The sequence below is a fragment of the Pseudorca crassidens genome, chromosome 20 (assembly GCF_039906515.1).
Source record: "Pseudorca crassidens isolate mPseCra1 chromosome 20, mPseCra1.hap1, whole genome shotgun sequence".
NCBI lineage: Eukaryota > Metazoa > Chordata > Mammalia > Artiodactyla > Delphinidae > Pseudorca > Pseudorca crassidens.
Genome location: NC_090315.1, coordinates 25,871,844 through 25,889,412, shown reverse-complemented (window position 1 = coordinate 25,889,412; position 17,569 = coordinate 25,871,844). Strand labels below are relative to the sequence as shown.

The window sequence follows — 17,569 nt, the reverse complement described above, 5'->3', positions numbered from 1 at the left end:
CAGAGCACAGGCTCTAGGCGTGTCTCAGAGCACAGACCAGGGCTCAAACCCGCGTCGCCTGCATTGGCAGGTGGATTCTTAACCACTGCGCCACCAGGGAAATCCCAGAATTTAGTATTTTAATCGTTTTAAGTTGTACGGTTTAGTGGCATTAAGTACATTCATATCATGTGCTTAATCATCACCACTGTCCATTTCCAGAACTCTTTTCATCTTCCCAAACTGAAACTCCACACACATAAAACAATAACTCCCCATTTTCCTCCCACTCCCCGCCCCCATCACGCCCCAGGCCACTACTATTCTTTCTGTGCTTGTGAACTTGAATTTGACTACTGTAGTTACCTTCTATAAGTGTAGTCATGCAATATTTGTCCTTTTGTGTCTGGTTTCACTTAGTATAATGTCTCCATCCACGCTGTGACGTGTCAGAATTTCCTTCCTGAATAATATTCGATTGTATGTACTTACTACATTTTGTTCATGCATTGAACAGAAGTTTTTAATTTTGATGAAATCCAAGTTGTCTATTTTTTCTTTTGTTGCCGGTACTTTTGGTGTCATATCCAAGAAATCATTGACAAATCCACTGTCTTGAAGTTTTTCCCCTAATCATTTTATAGTTTTAGTTGTTATATTTAGATCTTCAATCCATATTGAGTTAATTCTTGTATATCGGGGTCCCCAATCCCCGGGCCGCGGACCGCTACCAGTCCGCGGCCTGTTATGAACCGGACCGCAAAGTAGGAAGTGAGTGGTGGGCGAGCGAGCAAAAGCTGCTTCTGCTGCTCTCCATTGCTCGCATTACCTCCTGAACCGTCCCCCTGCCCTGCCCCTTCCCCCCCCTCCCCCGGGGTGGGGGAATATTGGCTTCTAGGAAACCAGTCCCTGGTACCAAAAAGGTTGGGGACTGCTGTTGTATATGGTATAAGATAAGGGTCCAGTTTCATTTTTTTACCTGTGGATATCCAGTTTTCCCAATTACCACTTGTTGAAAGTACTGTTTTTTCATGGCTACTGTTATTGAAAATCATTTGACCATATATTCGAGGATTTATTTTTGGGCTATTTTATTCTGTTGGTCTGTATGTCTCTGGTAAGGCAGTACTACTTTTTTTTCTTTTTTTTGCGGTACGCGGGGGTGTCACTGTTGTGGTCTCTCCCGTTGCGGAGCACAGGCTCCGGACGCGCAGGCTCAGCGGCCATGGCTCACGGGGCCCAGCCGCTCCGCGGCATGTGGGATCTTCCCGGACTGGGGCATGAACCCGTGTCCCCCGCATCGGCAGGCGGACTCTCAACCACTGCGCCACCAGGGAAGCCCAGTACTACATTTTTTTGATTACTGTAGTTTTGTTAGAAAAGGTTTGAAATCAAGAAGTGTGATTCTCTGTTCTTTTCCAAGATTGTTTTGGCTATTTGGGGTCCATTGAGATTCCATATGATTTTAGGATGGAGTTTTCTATTTCTGCAAAAATATCTTAATGATATAGTACTTTCAGAAGGTATGCTTTGAAATGTTTTAAGATTTTTTTGTTTCCTGAACTACCTTTGTTCCTCATGTTTTTGTTTTTATTTTGTTTTTGGCCTTGACCAGGGATTTAACCCGGGCCACAGCAGTGAAAGCCCAGAATCCTAACCACTAGACCACTAGGGAGCTCCCTGTTCTGCATGTTTTATCTTGCTCCTTCTCTCTCTCACACTTTTTATTTTCTTCAAATAGCTGGTAATCCTTAATTGCCTGTTGATATTTATAAATGAAGGTCTTGGTTTATCAGTGTAGGTAACTTGCATGAATATCCTACACTGTTTTGAAAGTCTATTTTGACATCTCTTTAGTGTACAATTGGAAGAAGCTTATTGGCAGGCTTTTAGATGTAAATTAGGTGAGCTGGGGAATGCTGTTGAAATCCATGATTGCCAAAATAAGGAAGGTTTCATTCTGGGACAGAATGTGAGATCCTTTATAGTATTTCATTTTTATGAGGAACTGCCTTTTTTGTTTGTTTGTTTCTTCTTTCTGTGTTGTGGAGGGTCAAAGTCCCCTTGAACATCGCTTGATTCCCAAGAGCTTTACGTCTTTATGTGTTACTTTGTATACATAGGCCCAACTGTTCTGCAGTAGTTCTAGTTATTCTGATGATCACCCTGTGGCCTGCTGTTCCTTACTGTACTTTTCGTCCTGTCCTGGGAATATCTTTGGGAAGAAGAGCGATCCCTGCTATAGGAGATATCTCTTATTTTTATTTTGAATTTTAGTGTTTTCTATTCTGGTTACTTAGAATCTGTTAGTTTGCCAGTTTGCTGAAATTCTGTAATTTTAGATCGTTAATAGCACCCTTTCCTGTTTCAAGCACTGCAGGTTTATTTTCCTTTTTCCCTTTACCTTTTTACCCATGTTTGTGCTCATTTCAATAGGATTTTTGAGAAGATAGTGAAATAAATCATGTGTTCAGTCTGATTTTATTTATTCAGCACCACTTAACATGTGTAGGTAACGTTCTAGGTTCTGTGAATGAGACAGACAAAAGCACCCCAGCTTTCATAGAGCTTATATTTTGATGGGGGAGACATATTGAGCATATAAATAAATGTAGTAGTAGTAGTAGAAGTAGTAGTAGAAGAAAATTATAGAAAGACTATAGTAGTAGTAGTAGTAGAAGATTATAGAAAGTAACTTGGGCTGGGAGACTCAGAGGGGTGACCTATAAGTTGACATCTGAAGGAAATAAAGCCTGTCTCATGAAGAGCCTTGGGAAGAAAGCTCTAGGCAGAAGGATTAGCAAATGCAGAGACTCAAGGGAGGAAGGAACTTGTTTTATTAAAAGGAAGGCATATCTGCAGAGTACTGAACAAACTGGCTACTGGTATGAGATTAGATGGGTGAGAGGCAAATGTCAGGTCTTATAGGGGGACTTATAGTCTTTGGTCAGGAAATTTGACTTTCTTTTAAATAAAGTGAAAAGCTAATGAAAGGTTTTAGAAAGGAAGCTTATTTATACAGTTTTTTTTAAAGATAATTTTGGCAGCTATTTAGGGAATGTGTTCGGTTGCCCATAGAAGTGGGAGAAATGAAGAGATTGTGGATGTATTTTGCACAGAGTACCTATGGACTTCTATGATGATAGAAGAAACAAGCTGAGTCACAAATGACTACAAGTTATTTGGCTTTTGCAACTGGTTGGTGCTATTTACTAGTATAATGAAGGTTGGAGGAGGGAAAATCAAGAGTTATTTTTTGGCACATCTGAAATGCTTGTGAGTCATACAAGTGAAGCTGTCAGGTAGGCAGTCTAGAGCTTTGGGAAGAAGTCAGAGCTGAAAGTAGAAATTTTGGAACGATTATAACAATAGTTTTTAATGTTTTGGGTCCATGGTTTATCTGGGCTCAGGACAGAGTCCTAAGACTTTAATATTAGAGATGGAAAAGAACCTGCAGGGAGGAGAAGACAGCAGAGGTGATAAAGAGGAATGGCTGGTGAGATGGGAGATTTGCAGAACCTGAAAATCAAGTAAAAAATTAATTTCAAGGAAAAGAGGGGGCTTCCCTGGTGGCGTAGGGGCTTCCCTGGTGGCGCAGTGGTTGAGCGTCTGCCTGCTGATGCAGGTTCGTGCCCCGGTCCGCGAAGATCCCACATGCCGTGGAGCCTGCGCCTCCAGAGCCTGTGCTCCGCAACGGGAGAGGCCACAAGAGTGAGAGGCCCGCGTACCACAAAAAAAAAAAAAAAAAAATTAATTTCAAGGAAAAGAGTAGTCCTGTGTTGAAGTTTTGAGAGATGGTATTAAGATGATTAAAGAGAGGTGTCTATTAGATTTGCTGACAGAGGTTTTTGTCCTTCTTGATGATCATTTTCATTGAGTTGGGAGCTATACTGGAATGAATTGATGGGTGAATGGGAGGTGAGAAACTGAAGGCAGAAAGTACAGATACTTCGTTTTTGAGAAGTTGGCTGTGAAGAAGTTTGCAGAGATGGGTGGGTAGCTGAAGGAACAAACTTATATTCAGTGTTAAACTCTAAAAGGCATACTATAAAAAGCTTTACCTGTTACTATTTCTTTCAACTTTTTTTTTGAGAAATTCTAAGCATACTCTGTCCCATCCACATCCACTCCTTCTCTTGTATATTATTTTAAAGCAAATTTCATATAATTTCAATTATAAATATTTCATTACATGTTTCTAAAAGACAGACCTTGGGACTTCCCTGGCGGTCCAGTGGTTAAGACTCCATGCCTCCAATGCAGGGGGCATGGGTTTGATTCCTGGTCAGGGAACTAGGATCCCATATGCCATGCGGCACAACCAAAAAGAAATAAAATTAAAAATAAAAAAATAATAATAAAAGATAGACCTTTAAAAACTTAAGCACAATAAAAAATTAACAATAATTCCATAATATCAAATATCCAACTGGTGTTGAAATTTTCAGGTTTCTCATAAATGGTTTTTAAAAACAGATTTCAAATAAGGTCCACACGTTGCATATGACTGATATCTTTTTTGGCTCTCTCTTTATCCATTATTTTCTCTTTTATTCCTTGCAGATTATATGTTAAACTATCACTTGTCCATTTGGATTTACTGTTTGTGTCTCCATGGTGTATGTTAACATATTCTTTGAATGATTTCTCTTTTTCTTATAAATTGTAATTTGGATCTAAGGGCTTGATGAGATTTGATTTTTTTTTTTTTTTTTTGGCAAGACGACTTAGGTAGGTATTCTATAAGGAGGCACAAAGTCTACTTATCTCTGTTTTTGTGATGTTAGCTGCTGTTGATGTTTACATTTAGTTCATTTCAAGTTGAAAATGGTAATACTCTTATTCCTTCTTCAGTTTTTTAGCCACAGTGATTCTAAAATAAGAAATTGCTCTTCATCTACCCTGTTGTTACCCAGTGAGTGGTACAGTTTGAATAGAAAAGGCAGGGTAAATGCTTTATTCTTTTCCTTTATTTCACTTTTCAAAATAGTGAGTTGGTTCTTTAGGTGTTTCAGTCTATTATAGTTATTATTTTTATTGATGCTCAAATTGTAATAGTCAACAGGAGCCTCTTCAAGTTAGCCCTTGAGTCCTTTAACAAGATGCTGGTGATCTTAGATAACTTTCTTACAGTTTGGAATAACTAGGTATTCTTGCATTATCTGGCATATGTTAATCTGAGACCTGGAATTAACTAATTCTCCAAGGATATGGTATTTGGAAATAACTATTAATATTTTACTTAAATTTATTTTATTTTATAGTAGCCTATTAAGCGTACTTAATTTATATAGCCTTTTATTTCATTTTATTTTTAATTAATTAATTAATTTATTTTTTGCTGCATTGGGTCTTTGCTGCTGCGCGCGGTCTTTCTCTAGTTGCGACCAGTGGGGGCTACTCTTAGTTGCAGTGTGCAGGCTTCTCATTGCGGTGGCGTCTCTTGTGGAGCACGGGCTCTAGGCACGTGGGCTTCAACAGTTGTGGTAGGTGGGCTCAGTAGTTGTGGCTTGTGGGCTCTAGAGCGCAGGCTTAGTAGTTGTGGTGCACAGGCTTAGTTGCTCTACGGCATGTGGGATCTTCCCAGACCAGGGCTCAAACCCATGTCCCCTGCATTGGCAGGCGGCTTCTCAACCGCTGTACCACCAGGGAAGCCCTATATAGCCTTTTAAATTGTTCTCTTTAGTTCTTGGGATATGAATTTTCTTATATGTTTTGCCCCTTTACCACCATGGTTTTAGGCATTTGGTGAATTTTCTTTCTTTCTTTTGAATTCAGGTACGTATTAAAGCAATTTAAAAAAATTGTTGTTTGTCTTATCCAACCTTTTGATCTGTTTGGAGTGAGAGGGGTGGCTCCTTGCATTAATTAAATCACCATGTTGAGTAAGGTTCCCCTATTGCTATTTATTTGGGATAAACATGCTCTTAGAATGTCAGAAATGACCTCTTCTGTGGATAAAGTGAAAACTGCTTACTTCCCTAGTATTTTTATATTTTTCCTAGATACTTTCTGTTTGGTTTTTATTGGGAACTTTAATATAAATATTATGGCTAAGGTCAGTTTTGCTTCTGTGTATTTGACATATTTCAATCTGTAATTTGGGTAGGGGGAAAAAAGGAATGGAATATTTATTTTCCTTTTGTAATACTTCACCATTTTTAACTTGGATACAGAGAGAAGGAAAAAGGTTGCTGTGGAATTGTGTGAACTTGTAGAGGCTGAAATTAAAAGTATCAAATAAAGAAACTTGTCTTCTGTTATAAGATTCCTACTACCTCATGTGTTAATGTGGATCTGAATTCTTTTGAATTTCTTTCTTTCCTGCATGGGTGAGGGACATATAGATGTTATGGTTGTAGTTTTATAAAATATGCCAGGCAGCAAACTCTAGTGCTATTTAGAAAAAAAAAGAAGAAAGCAATGAGAACATGGGCAAACAGTTCTTGCTAAGCCCTAAAATATATCACTTTTATTCATCCATACAGAAAACAAGCATGAGGCCAAGAGGAGGCGAACAGAGAGAGTTAGGCGAGAGAAGATAAATTCTACAGTAAATAAGGATTTAGAAAACAGAAAGAGGTCTCGAAGTAACAGCCATTCAGATCATATCAGACGAGGAAGAGGAAGACCTAAAAGTGCATCTGCCAAAAAACATGAGGAAGAAAGAGGTATGAGTAAATCCAAGCAGTTGTTTTTTTTTTTTTCAGGTATTAAAGTTTTCTAACATCTGAATTAGATAGTAGTGAAGAAAGTGTTTGGTAGGCATTGAACTCCTGGACTTAAAATTCCAACTCATATTTTAGTTTGTAAAAGCATTTCCTCTCAGGTAGATGTTTGTTTTAAAAAAGTCACATAAATTTAATTCTTATTGGAAAATTAAAGGCTTAAATTAGGTAAAATTCACCTTGCTGTAAACTGATGATAGTAAAGTTCAGAGATAATTTGTGTATGACATCCTGGATAAGTCTGTTAAAATAGTTATACTTTTTTAAAGATAAATCTGAATTCTGTTAAGACTTATTTCAAACTATTATACTGTGAGTTTTAAAAATTTACTCTCAAGTGTTCTTCAGTATGAATTTTTAAATTACTCCTATTCTGTTTCCTATTTTGAGGCAGCTTTTGGATAGTAAGGTGAATTCTTCTTGGTCTAAAACATATTCATATTCTCCTTATAGATTTTCTCTTTTCTTCTGATAAGTAGTGTGTCTACCAATAACTTGTTTGTAACCATCAACTAAAACTTCTCGTTTTCTTTGATTTATACATCTTTTAAAAAACCTTTTATTGTGGAAAATCTAAAAGATTACACAAAAGTAAAAAGAATGGTATAATGCACCCCATATGCCCATGAATATCTTTTTAAAAGTGGGACTTTGAAGCCAGTAATTAAATGAAAAAACAAGAGAGTTGCTTTTTATAATTCTTTAAAAATCTCTCTCAAGTAAATCAATGATATTTCAATTAAAAATAAATAACAATGTTGTTAGACACCACAAAAGCCTCTATTAAAATAATTTCTTCAGTGAAATGTGTTTATAACTTCTTATGTTATTTGTGAGTTATGCTTTGCTTTTTCAGGTATTCAGTCTTAGGTATTCAAATATAAATGTATTTTAGACATTGAGAATTTTTTACCTGTTCACCGTTTCTCTCTGCTTTGTGTGCTTCTATTTGAATAAAAGTGCTACTGTTAGGGAAAATAACTTCACTGGTATAGGTTTTATCAAAGTTAAAGATTTTTTAATATTGTATGGTTAAAGGACTAAGGTTTATAATGTCTTTGACTGTATTCTGTGAAGACTGTGCTTCTATACTCCTTAATTTCCTTGGGTAATTTTACTGCTTTTTCTCTTTCCTTCTATTATGCTGATCTTCCAGAGAGTTTGAGTTGTTTTCTCAACTTGAGGGTGCTTCTTTAACAATGGGATGATCAGAAAATATATGCTAAAGACTGTTTCAGAATGAAAACTAGGTAAAGAAAAGTCAACAGAGGGGCTTCCCTGGTGGCACAGTGGTTAAGAATCTGCCTGCCGGTGCAGGGGACACGGGTTCAAGCCCTGGTCCGGGAAGATCCCACATGCCACGGAACAACAAAGCCCGTGCACCACAACTACTGAGCCTGCGCTCTAGAGCCCGTGAGCCACATCTACTGAGCCCCACGTGCCACAACTACTGAAGCCTGTGCACCTAGAGCCCGTGCTCTACAAGAGAAGCCACCGCAATGAGAAGCTTGCGCACCGCAACGAAGAGTAGCACCCACTCGCCACAATTAAAGAAAGCACAAGCACAGCAACGAAGACCCAATGCAGCCAAAAAATAAAATAAATACATTTAAAAAAAAGTCAATGGAGAAAAAAGAAAAGAGGGAAATACTGCTTGGCCCAGAAAACAGAACATTCTTTACAGTTGAAGTAAAGGGAATATAACCCAAAGAATGGAAAAGGAATGCTTCTAGTCAGAGGAGATGAGAGAATAGATAATGACAGTCTTTTATTTGGGGAAACGAAGGCTCTGTAGTTGTGGTAGGACTATATATGCAGGTTTGGATCTTTTATTTCATGTTAACTTGAAAAAAGTGTTTATTTGGTATAAGTTGGTTTCAGGTATTTTTAGTTTATTATAGAAAAGTTTTAAGAAAGCTATTTCTAGAGTAAGATATGCTTTTAATACAAACAGGGAGGACCTCAAGGAATTTTTGTATAATAAAATAGAATCTTTTAATGTAGGCCAGGGGCAAGGGCATTCAGCAAACTTTTTCTGTAAAGAGCCAGATAATAAATATTTTAGGCTTCGTGGGCTATAGGGTCTCTGTCATAGCTAGTCTGCTCTGTCATTGTATCTGGAAAGCTGCCATAGAGAATATGTAAATGAATGGGCACGGCTGTGTTCCAGTAAGACTTTGTAAAAACAGGTGGGAGGCCAGATTTTGCCAATTGTATTTTACCAATTTTGCAGGCTGTATTTTACAAACCCTTAAGGCAGACCATGTTTTCTAAATATAATACTGATAGAAAATATGAACTTTTGAAGTGTCTATATATTTTAGAATAGACTTCTTTGATATGCTTCTTAGTGTTAAGTAGCTACTTAAATTCAGTATTTATTGATTCCCAGCTCATAGGGCCCTTGAAGAATTTGAAGCAAGCTTTACCTTTATTCTAATAAGGAAAACCTGACAGTGTGTCTAAAAGCACATTTTTAATTGGCTTTACTGTTTCCTATGTTTTGAAAAAAATAGGAAGAATAAGGAATGAAAAGGAAATCTTTTTAGACATCTAGATAACAACATTATGATAAAAGCCAACCATTAAACTTAACAGTTTTGGATGGTTTAAAATAAGTCTTCATTTTATATGTGGGGGGTATGATTATTCTGGATATTAGTAAGTAGGAGTGACATTTTTTTTTTTTTTTTTTTGCAGTAGGCGGGCCTCTCACTGTTGTGACTTCTCCCGTTGCGGAGCACAGGCTCCAGATGCGCAGGCTCAGCGGCCATGGCTCACGGGCCTAGCCGCTCCGCGGCATGTGGGATCTTCCCGGACCGGGGCACGAACCCGTGTCCCCTGCAGCGGCAGGCGGACTCTCAACCACTGCGCCACCAGGGAAGCCCCAGGAGTGACATTTTGACTGATTGAAATATATTGGGCAATTCTGAATACCTTATTAATGAACATAGAGAGTTAATGTAGACTTCACGTTAAAGATGGTGGATTGAATAAACACATCTAGCTCTGCACCCTCCCCAAATCCTAGTAAAATGACAAGGATGAAAGGGATTTTTTTTTTAAAGGGCCAAGTCCCACAAGGGCAAGGAGTGGGAGAAGCAGCAAAATTCTGCAAAGTGCTAACTTCTTTAGCAGACCCAAGAAACCCAAATTGTAAACTCCTTTGAGGAAAGCTGAGAAAGAAAGTGATTTTTGTTTCACATCTGCCTAAGGTCAGGAATTTTTACCTCAGTTATTGTCTGAAAGTGTAGAGGTGAAGGTGAGGCTAAAAACAAGACTATTTGAAGTCTGTGTTTCAATAGCCTGCTAGGGCTCTTTACCCTGACCTCCCCTCCCTGCAAGTTTATCCTTTGAAAGGGAAAACACAGTCTCTGGTCTAGGAAACACCAGGCATCATTGAGGGCAGGAGTACCAAATTAAGATGAGGAAGATTAGGTGAAAATTGGAGATGGTAAATACTGAGTTCTCCAGTCAGGCTTTCACAGAGGAATAAAAAAATAACTTGGATATGATAAGTTTTTGCAGGGAGAAGAAAAAAATTAAAACTACCATTAATATTCTTTGTAAGAGAAGGTATGGTAGTCATGAAAGAAAAACAAGATGATGTTTAAAAGGAATTGCAGATGTCAAAAAAGTACCTGGAAAATGAACTTTAAAATGAGAATCTCAAAATATATATATATGTATGTATATGTCTATACGATTTGCAGAAATGTAAAACTTTAACAGAAGCCTTATAGACAAAATTGAAGAAATGTACCGGAATGTATAGCAATAGGAAAAGAGATGAAAAAATGAATAAGAAACGTAAGAAATTTAGAGGACCAGTTCGAGGTCCACATCTGTAAATAATTGATGTTGCAGAAGAAGAACATAGAAGATGAAGTAGATGGGAAGTCATCAGTGAAATAATTCAAGTAGTTTTCCCAAACGGGAAGGACATTGAGTTTCCACATTGAAATGCCTCACCAAATTCCCAGACCAATGGATGGTTAAAACTAGATATTATGCCAAAGCATATCATCATAAGTCATATCTCTCTGGTTAAAGGGAAGGTCCTTCAAGTGTTCAGAGAAAATAATCAAAGTGGTACAGTGGAATACTACCCAGCAAGGAACAAACTACTCATGTATGAACAACATCAGTGAATTTCAAAAACATGTTGAATGAAAGAAGCTAGACACAAAACAGTACGTACTATACCATGGCACTTACATGAAGTTCAAAAACAGGCAAAATAAATCTATGGTGGTAGAACAATGGTTGCTGGTGGGGTGGGAAGGGATTGACTGGAGAGGAGCATGAGGGATTTTCTGTATCTTGATTGTGGTATGGGTCATCCAGTTGTACACTTATGATCTGTATATTTAACTGTAGTAAATTTAGCAATAACTTAAAAAATAACTGTAAAAAGTGGTATATGGTTTTCTTAACAGTGACACCAGTAGTTGGAAGACAGTATTTTGCCTTTAAAATACTAAGAGGAGGGCTTCCCTGGTGGCGCAGTGGTTGAGAATCCGCCTGCCGATGCAGGGGACACAGGTTCATGCCCCGGTCGGGGAAGATCCCGCATGCCGCGGAGCGGCTGGGCCCGTGAGCCATGGCCGCTGAGCCTGCGTGTCCGGAGCCTGTGCTCTGCAACGGGAGAGGCCACAGCAGTGAGAGGCCCACGTATCGCAAAAAAAAAAAAAATACTAAGAGGAAATATTCAAGTCTTTACTCAATCACACTATTAACTAGTGTGAAGAAAGACTAAAGACACTTTCTAATATTCAGGGTCTCAAAAAATTTGCTACCCATACTCCCTTTCCCAGGAGGCTACTGCAAGATATATGACATCAGTGAAGAAGTAAACCAAGAAAGTATCCTGGACCTACGGCACGGGGTCCAACTCAAGAGAGAGATGAGGAGAATCTCCAGCATGATGTTGACGAGAGATATCCAGATGATAATTGTGCAATAGGCCTAGAAAGCAACCATTTCACATTGGAGCATAGAATTTCTTCAAGAAGATAAGATTGATATGTGTAAACATTCTGAAAGATTTATCCAACTAGGAGAGAGTTTGGGTTCAATTAGTAATGAAAACTAAGCAAGTGAAAAAAAAGAATCTCTTCAGTGAAAACAGTGTACAGGAAAAGTGAAATCATTTACACAGTGAATAATGTAAACACAATATTGATCTCATCAAAATGGTAATATAACTATAATGGGAAGATGTGATAAGAGTATGGTGGGGGCAAGAGACAGAAAACAATAAATCCTAATATTTCATGGTGGAAAGTCAATTAATAATGCCTATAACCAAAAATCCAAGATGTTGCATCAGATAAATATGTTACTTAGGTAAAAACCAAAAGGAATACCTGGAAGAGTAGGAAATGTGCGTGAGGGAAAGAGGACTTCTGTTTTTTTTGTAACACGTTTTGTAAAAATAATTTGACTCTAAACTATATTCATGTTTAACTTTGATTAAAAAGTCAATACAAAACAAAAAACGAGACAAATGTGGAATCATAGTAGAGCCTGAAAAAAATCATTTTGGAGAATATACACAAAAGATGTTAATCGTGATTTTAGCTGGCTCATAAGATAATAGGTGATTTTTCTTTTTTATTTTTCTGTTTTTCAAAGTTTCTACCATGGACTTGGATTACATTTGTAATCAGGTGGGGAAAAGTAGAAATAAATGTTGGTTATTCATGTTTTCCATAGCAGGGCTAAGGTGAAGAACTTAATATATTCATAAAGGCACCATTGATGTTCAGAAGGGACCATATTTAGGGTGAGGAGATTCATTTTGATTGAAACAGCTCATGCTAGTGAGGAGTAAGAAATATTTGAGATTCTTACAGAAATGATATCGATATTAGACTGTGTGTATAGAAATATATACAGTCTCCATTTAGTCTTAGAATTGAGTTCATGGCATTTTAGTAACTCCTTTGTGTAATTTTAAAATTTCAGTTCAGTAGCATAATACTTTATAGCAGTTAGTGTATGTTGTATTATTATGTATTATATTTATTGTCATTTAAAGGAATACTTGAAAACTTTAAAAAAAATACTGCATCTACTGCCTTTATATTAAAAGCTTTCCCTTTTTCTTTTTAACAGAGAAACAGGAAAAGGAAATTGACATCTATGCTAACCTCTCTGATGAAAAGGCTTTCGTGTTTTCAGTCGCCTTGGCAGAAATAAATAGAAAAATTATTAATCAAAGACTTATTCTCTGATATTTGTCTGCAAAATGTGTTGAAACTTTCTTCAGGATTACATCAGCAAATTCTCAAACAGTTATGAACTCCCAGGAGCATTCTGACTGCATCAATAAGGGCCATTGATTGTTTTTTTTTCTTTATCATTTAGCCTGTGGCACACTTTGGGAGCAAAGCTGCAGGCTTGGACTGTTCTGGGATTTCCTTGTTTACCAAGGAGTATTGTCAGTGTTTTGTGTTTGGGATATAGTGTATTAACCCCCACCCCCCACTGAAAAAAAGAAAAAATGCTGGATGGCTTTTACAAGATTAAGGGGTAGGGTTGGGAGTGGAAGTAAGGAAACTAGAGAAATAAAATGATAGTTTGCAGGTTTGCCACCAGAGATGCAATATTTTAAATACTTAGAGAAAGAGTGACTTTTAAAAATATATATTTCAGATTTTCAGCACTAACATTGCATATTTGCAGTTCATTTAGTAAATTGGCAATTGATATTTTATTGAATGGGGAATTAATAATATAGACTGTAAATTTTGTCTTAAATTGATTTTTTTCTTGGCCTTTATTTTTATAACTTAAGGTATGAGTTATATTTTAGAAGCTACTTTCTAGTTTGGAAGTTTGGGTGCTATATGAAGAAAAACATTTAAGGATATATCATACTTCAGATATTAAACACCTTGTTTTCTTGAATGTAATTTATTTATTAATTAAAAAAATACTTTTTTGCTCTCAAGATGGTGCCTGTTAACCTAAACATAAAATATATTTATTACATGGAAAATATTTCTTAGATAGCCACTTTGAAGCAGTAATGTTCTTTCTGAATGGATGTTCATTTATACATCCTGAAAATTATTTAAATTGTTACTTAACCTCACTCTGGAGGAAAAAAATAAACCTTAATATTGAAACTAATAGATTAAATAGTTTGGTATAAGCTTTTTGTTCTAGTGAAGTTTTGTGAACTGTATTTAAATTATTAATTTTCTAGTGTTAAATGATAATTGTTTATATTTGATTTGTTTTATATAAATGCTTTTGCATTTTTGTATATCGATTTAATGCTTAACATATTCAAACTTGATAATGACTTCCCTTATTTTAAGTGGACTGTGGCCTCCCCGCACCCCCCCTCCCCCATCTGTTTGGAAGTCCTGAAGCCTTATTAGGGAATGTAGGCAGCAGTTAGACTTAGCCCTTACTTAAGAGAACTTTCCTTTTTAATTTCAACAACAGCATTGTCAGCTTCAGAGTGCATCTCCCATTACCTCCCAGAAGAAAAGAGGTTTACCTTTTTTTCTACTTTATTTAAATGGTAGCCAGCAGAGGGAGCTTAAGAGGTTCTCTAGGTAGGATGTAGGATTTTTCCTAAGAATTCCTTTTCCCTCAATCCCCATATTTACCTGCAAGTACTACTACAATTATCTTGTATGCATTTTAAAGCCCTAGTAATAAAGTTTATTCCCAGAAATGTTAATGTGGTTTTATCTATGAAATATAAGAAAAGTTTAAATTTTGAGGAAAAAAACTTAAGATTAATATCTAAAAATGCTTGTGAACTTAATATAGGCATACCTCCAAAATATTGTGGGTTCAGATTCAGACCCCTGCAATAAAGCAAATATTGCAGTAAAGCAAGTCACATGAATTTTTTGGTTTCCCAGTGCATATAAATGTTATGTTTATACTGTACTGTAGTTTTTTCAGTGTGCAATAGCAGTATGTCTTTAAAAAATGTATATACCTTAATTTAAAAAATACTTAATTGCTAAAAACTGCTACCCATCATCTGAGCCTTCAGCAAGTCATAATCTTTGCTGGTGGAGGGTCTTACATTGATGTTGATGCTGCTGACTGATCAGGGTGAAGGCTGGGGTGGCCGTGGCAATTTCTAAAAATAAGACAATAATGAAGTCTGCCTCAGCGACTGGCTCTTGCTTTCATAAATGATTTCTTGGTAGCATGTGCTGCTGTTTGATACCATTTTACCCATAGTAGGACTTCTTTCAAAATTGGAGTCAGTCCTCTCAAACCCTGCCCTGCTTTATCAACTGAGTTTATGTAATATTCTGAATCCTGTGTTGTGATTTCAACAATCTTCACGGCATCTTCACTAGGGGTAGAGGCCATCTCAAGAAACCACTTTCTTTACTCATTCATACAAAGCATCTGTTAAAGTTAGATCATGACATTGCAGCAATTTAGTCAGATCTTTAGCCTCCATTTCTGATTCCAGTTCTCTTGCTAGTTCCACCACATCTTTGGTTACTTCCTCCACTGAAGTCTTGAACCCCTGAAGGTCATCCATGAGGGTTGGAATCAACTTCTTCCAAACTCCTGTGTATGTTGATATTTTGGCCTCTTTCCATGAATCACAAATGTTCTTAATGGCTTCTAGAATGGTGAATCCTTTCTAGAAGGTTTTCGATTTACCCAGATCCATCAGAGGAATCACCTGTCTATGGCAGCTATAGCCTTTGAAATGTATTTCTTAAATAATAAGGCTTGAAAGTTGAAATTACTCCTTTATCCATGGCCTGCAGAATGGATGTTATGTTAGCAGGCACAAAAACAATATTAATCTTGCTTGTACATCGCCAGAGCTCTTGGGTGACCAAGGTGCGTTGTCAATGAACGTTAGTACTTTGAAAGGAATCTTATTCTGAGGAGTAGTTCTCAAGAGTGGGCTCTAAATAGTAAACCATGTTGTAAACAGATGTGCTGTTATCCAGGCTTTGTTTTTCCATTTATAGAGCACAGGCAGAGTAAATTTACCATAATTTTAAAGGGTCCTAAGGTTTTCAGAATGGTAAATGAGCATTGGCTTCAACTTTAAGTCACCTACTACATTAACTCCTAACAAGAGAGACTGTCCTTTGAACCTTTGATGGCAGGCATTGACTTCTCTCTAGCATGGAAGTCCTAGATGGCATCTTCCAATATAAGGCTGTTTTGTCTACATTGAAAATCTGTTGTTTAATGTAGCCATCTTCATTAATTAGACCTTCTGGATAACCTGTTACAGCTTCTGCATCAGCACATGCTGCTTGCATTTTTATTTTATGGAGACAGCTTCTTTCCATAAACCTCATGAAACAACTTCTACCTTCAAACTTTCTTCTGGAGCTCCCTCACCTCTTGGCCTTCATAGAATTGCAGAGAGTTAGGGCCTTGCTCTGGATTATGTTTTGGCTAAATGTTGTGGCTGGTTTGATCTTCTGTCCATATGGAAGATCTTCATATCAGCCTCCATAAGGCTGTTTCTCATCATTTATGTGTTCACTGGAGTAGCACTTTTAATTTCCTTCAAGAAGTTTTCCTTTGCATTCACAACTTGGCTAACTGGTGCAAGAGGCTTAGCTTTCAGCCTGTCTTGATTTTCGACATGCATTTCTCACCGAGCTTAATCATTTCTAGCTTTTGATATAAAGTGAGAGATGTGACTTCCTTTCACTTGAACACTTAGAGTCCATTTAGAGGTATTGATTGACCTAATTTCTACATTGTTGTGTCCCAGAATAGGGAGGCCAGGGGAGAGGGAGGAAGACACGGAATGTCTGGTGGCGGAGCAGTCAGAATACACATATTTATTAAGGTCGTTATGTTGGCACAGTTCATGGCACCCCAAAATAATGATAATAGTAACAGCAAAGTTCACTGATTGCAGTTCACCATAACAAATATAAAAATAATGGGAAAGTTCAAAATATTGTGAGAATTACCAGAAATGACACAGAGACACAAAGTGAGCAAATGATGTTGTAAAAATTGCACCTATAGACTTGCTTGGTGTAGGGTTGCCACAAGCCTTCAATTGTTAAAAAAAAAAAAAGGAAGTATCTGCGAAGCTCAATAAAATGAAGTATGCCTATGCCTATGGAGGTCCCCAGGAAAGGCAAGAACAGCTTATGGAGTAGGCATCTCTTTAAGAATTATTGATGTCAGAGTCATTCCATTTAAAGCTGAAGACCCTTAGAAGAAAGTCATGTTAAAATAGTCATTGGATACAATAAGGGAGGAGACTGGTGACCAGGCTAGAGTTTGCCACTTAGAAATGTAATTGTTTCAGATGTTCAAATCATTGGCTTATTTTAAAAGTTCTTTGACAGAGGGGCAAACTAGTCTTCCCCTGTTATGTGATGTAACCTATTTAATCAATTTCTCTAAAAATCATATTTGCTGATAAATATGTCTATAAGCTAACTCTTTGTAAAGCTGAATTTGTCTATGTATGTTGTAGTGGTCTCAGGAAATAGTACTTTGTCACTGGTGTTGAAGAAACCTTTCTTGTCAGCAGATGTCCTAAAAGCATAATTATAGTAATTTAATTAGATAATCCAAAGTTTGTTCTGCTCTAATATTTATAAGTGATACAATTATTCAAAATGTTCTAAAATGATTCCATAATTAGATTAGGTCTGTTGAAGGTATGTTCATTCTTAAATGTGAGCAAGATTAAATAAAAGTTATTTGGGGGTTGTTAGGCTAACCTATACAAATTTGTGTTTACTTACCCAATCCCATACTATTCCAGAATGTTTTGGGGGACACTTAAGTGCTTGAGATTTGATTTTGTGTGCTTTTTTTAAAAAAGTATGAACATTTCTTATATTTTTATGGGCAGGTGAAAATTATCT

At 37.0% G+C, this 17,569-nt stretch overlaps 1 protein-coding gene across 3 annotated transcripts in view; it reads left to right on the top strand.

The window, feature by feature from the left end:
* C20H16orf87 (chromosome 20 C16orf87 homolog) overlaps positions 1-16,771 on the top strand; it is a 29,121-nt gene extending 12,350 nt beyond the window's left edge. Inside the window, exons 3-5 of one of the 3 annotated variants that reach the window (XM_067719393.1) lie at positions 6,468-6,650; positions 10,761-10,900; positions 12,828-12,932. In XM_067719393.1, the coding sequence (XP_067575494.1) occupies positions 6,468-6,650; positions 10,761-10,858 (281 nt within the window). In that variant the 3' untranslated portion in view covers positions 10,859-10,900; positions 12,828-12,932. The other 2 variants (XM_067719392.1, XM_067719394.1) reach the window with 2 other exon arrangements.
* Positions 16,772-17,569: the final 798 nt, after the last annotated feature.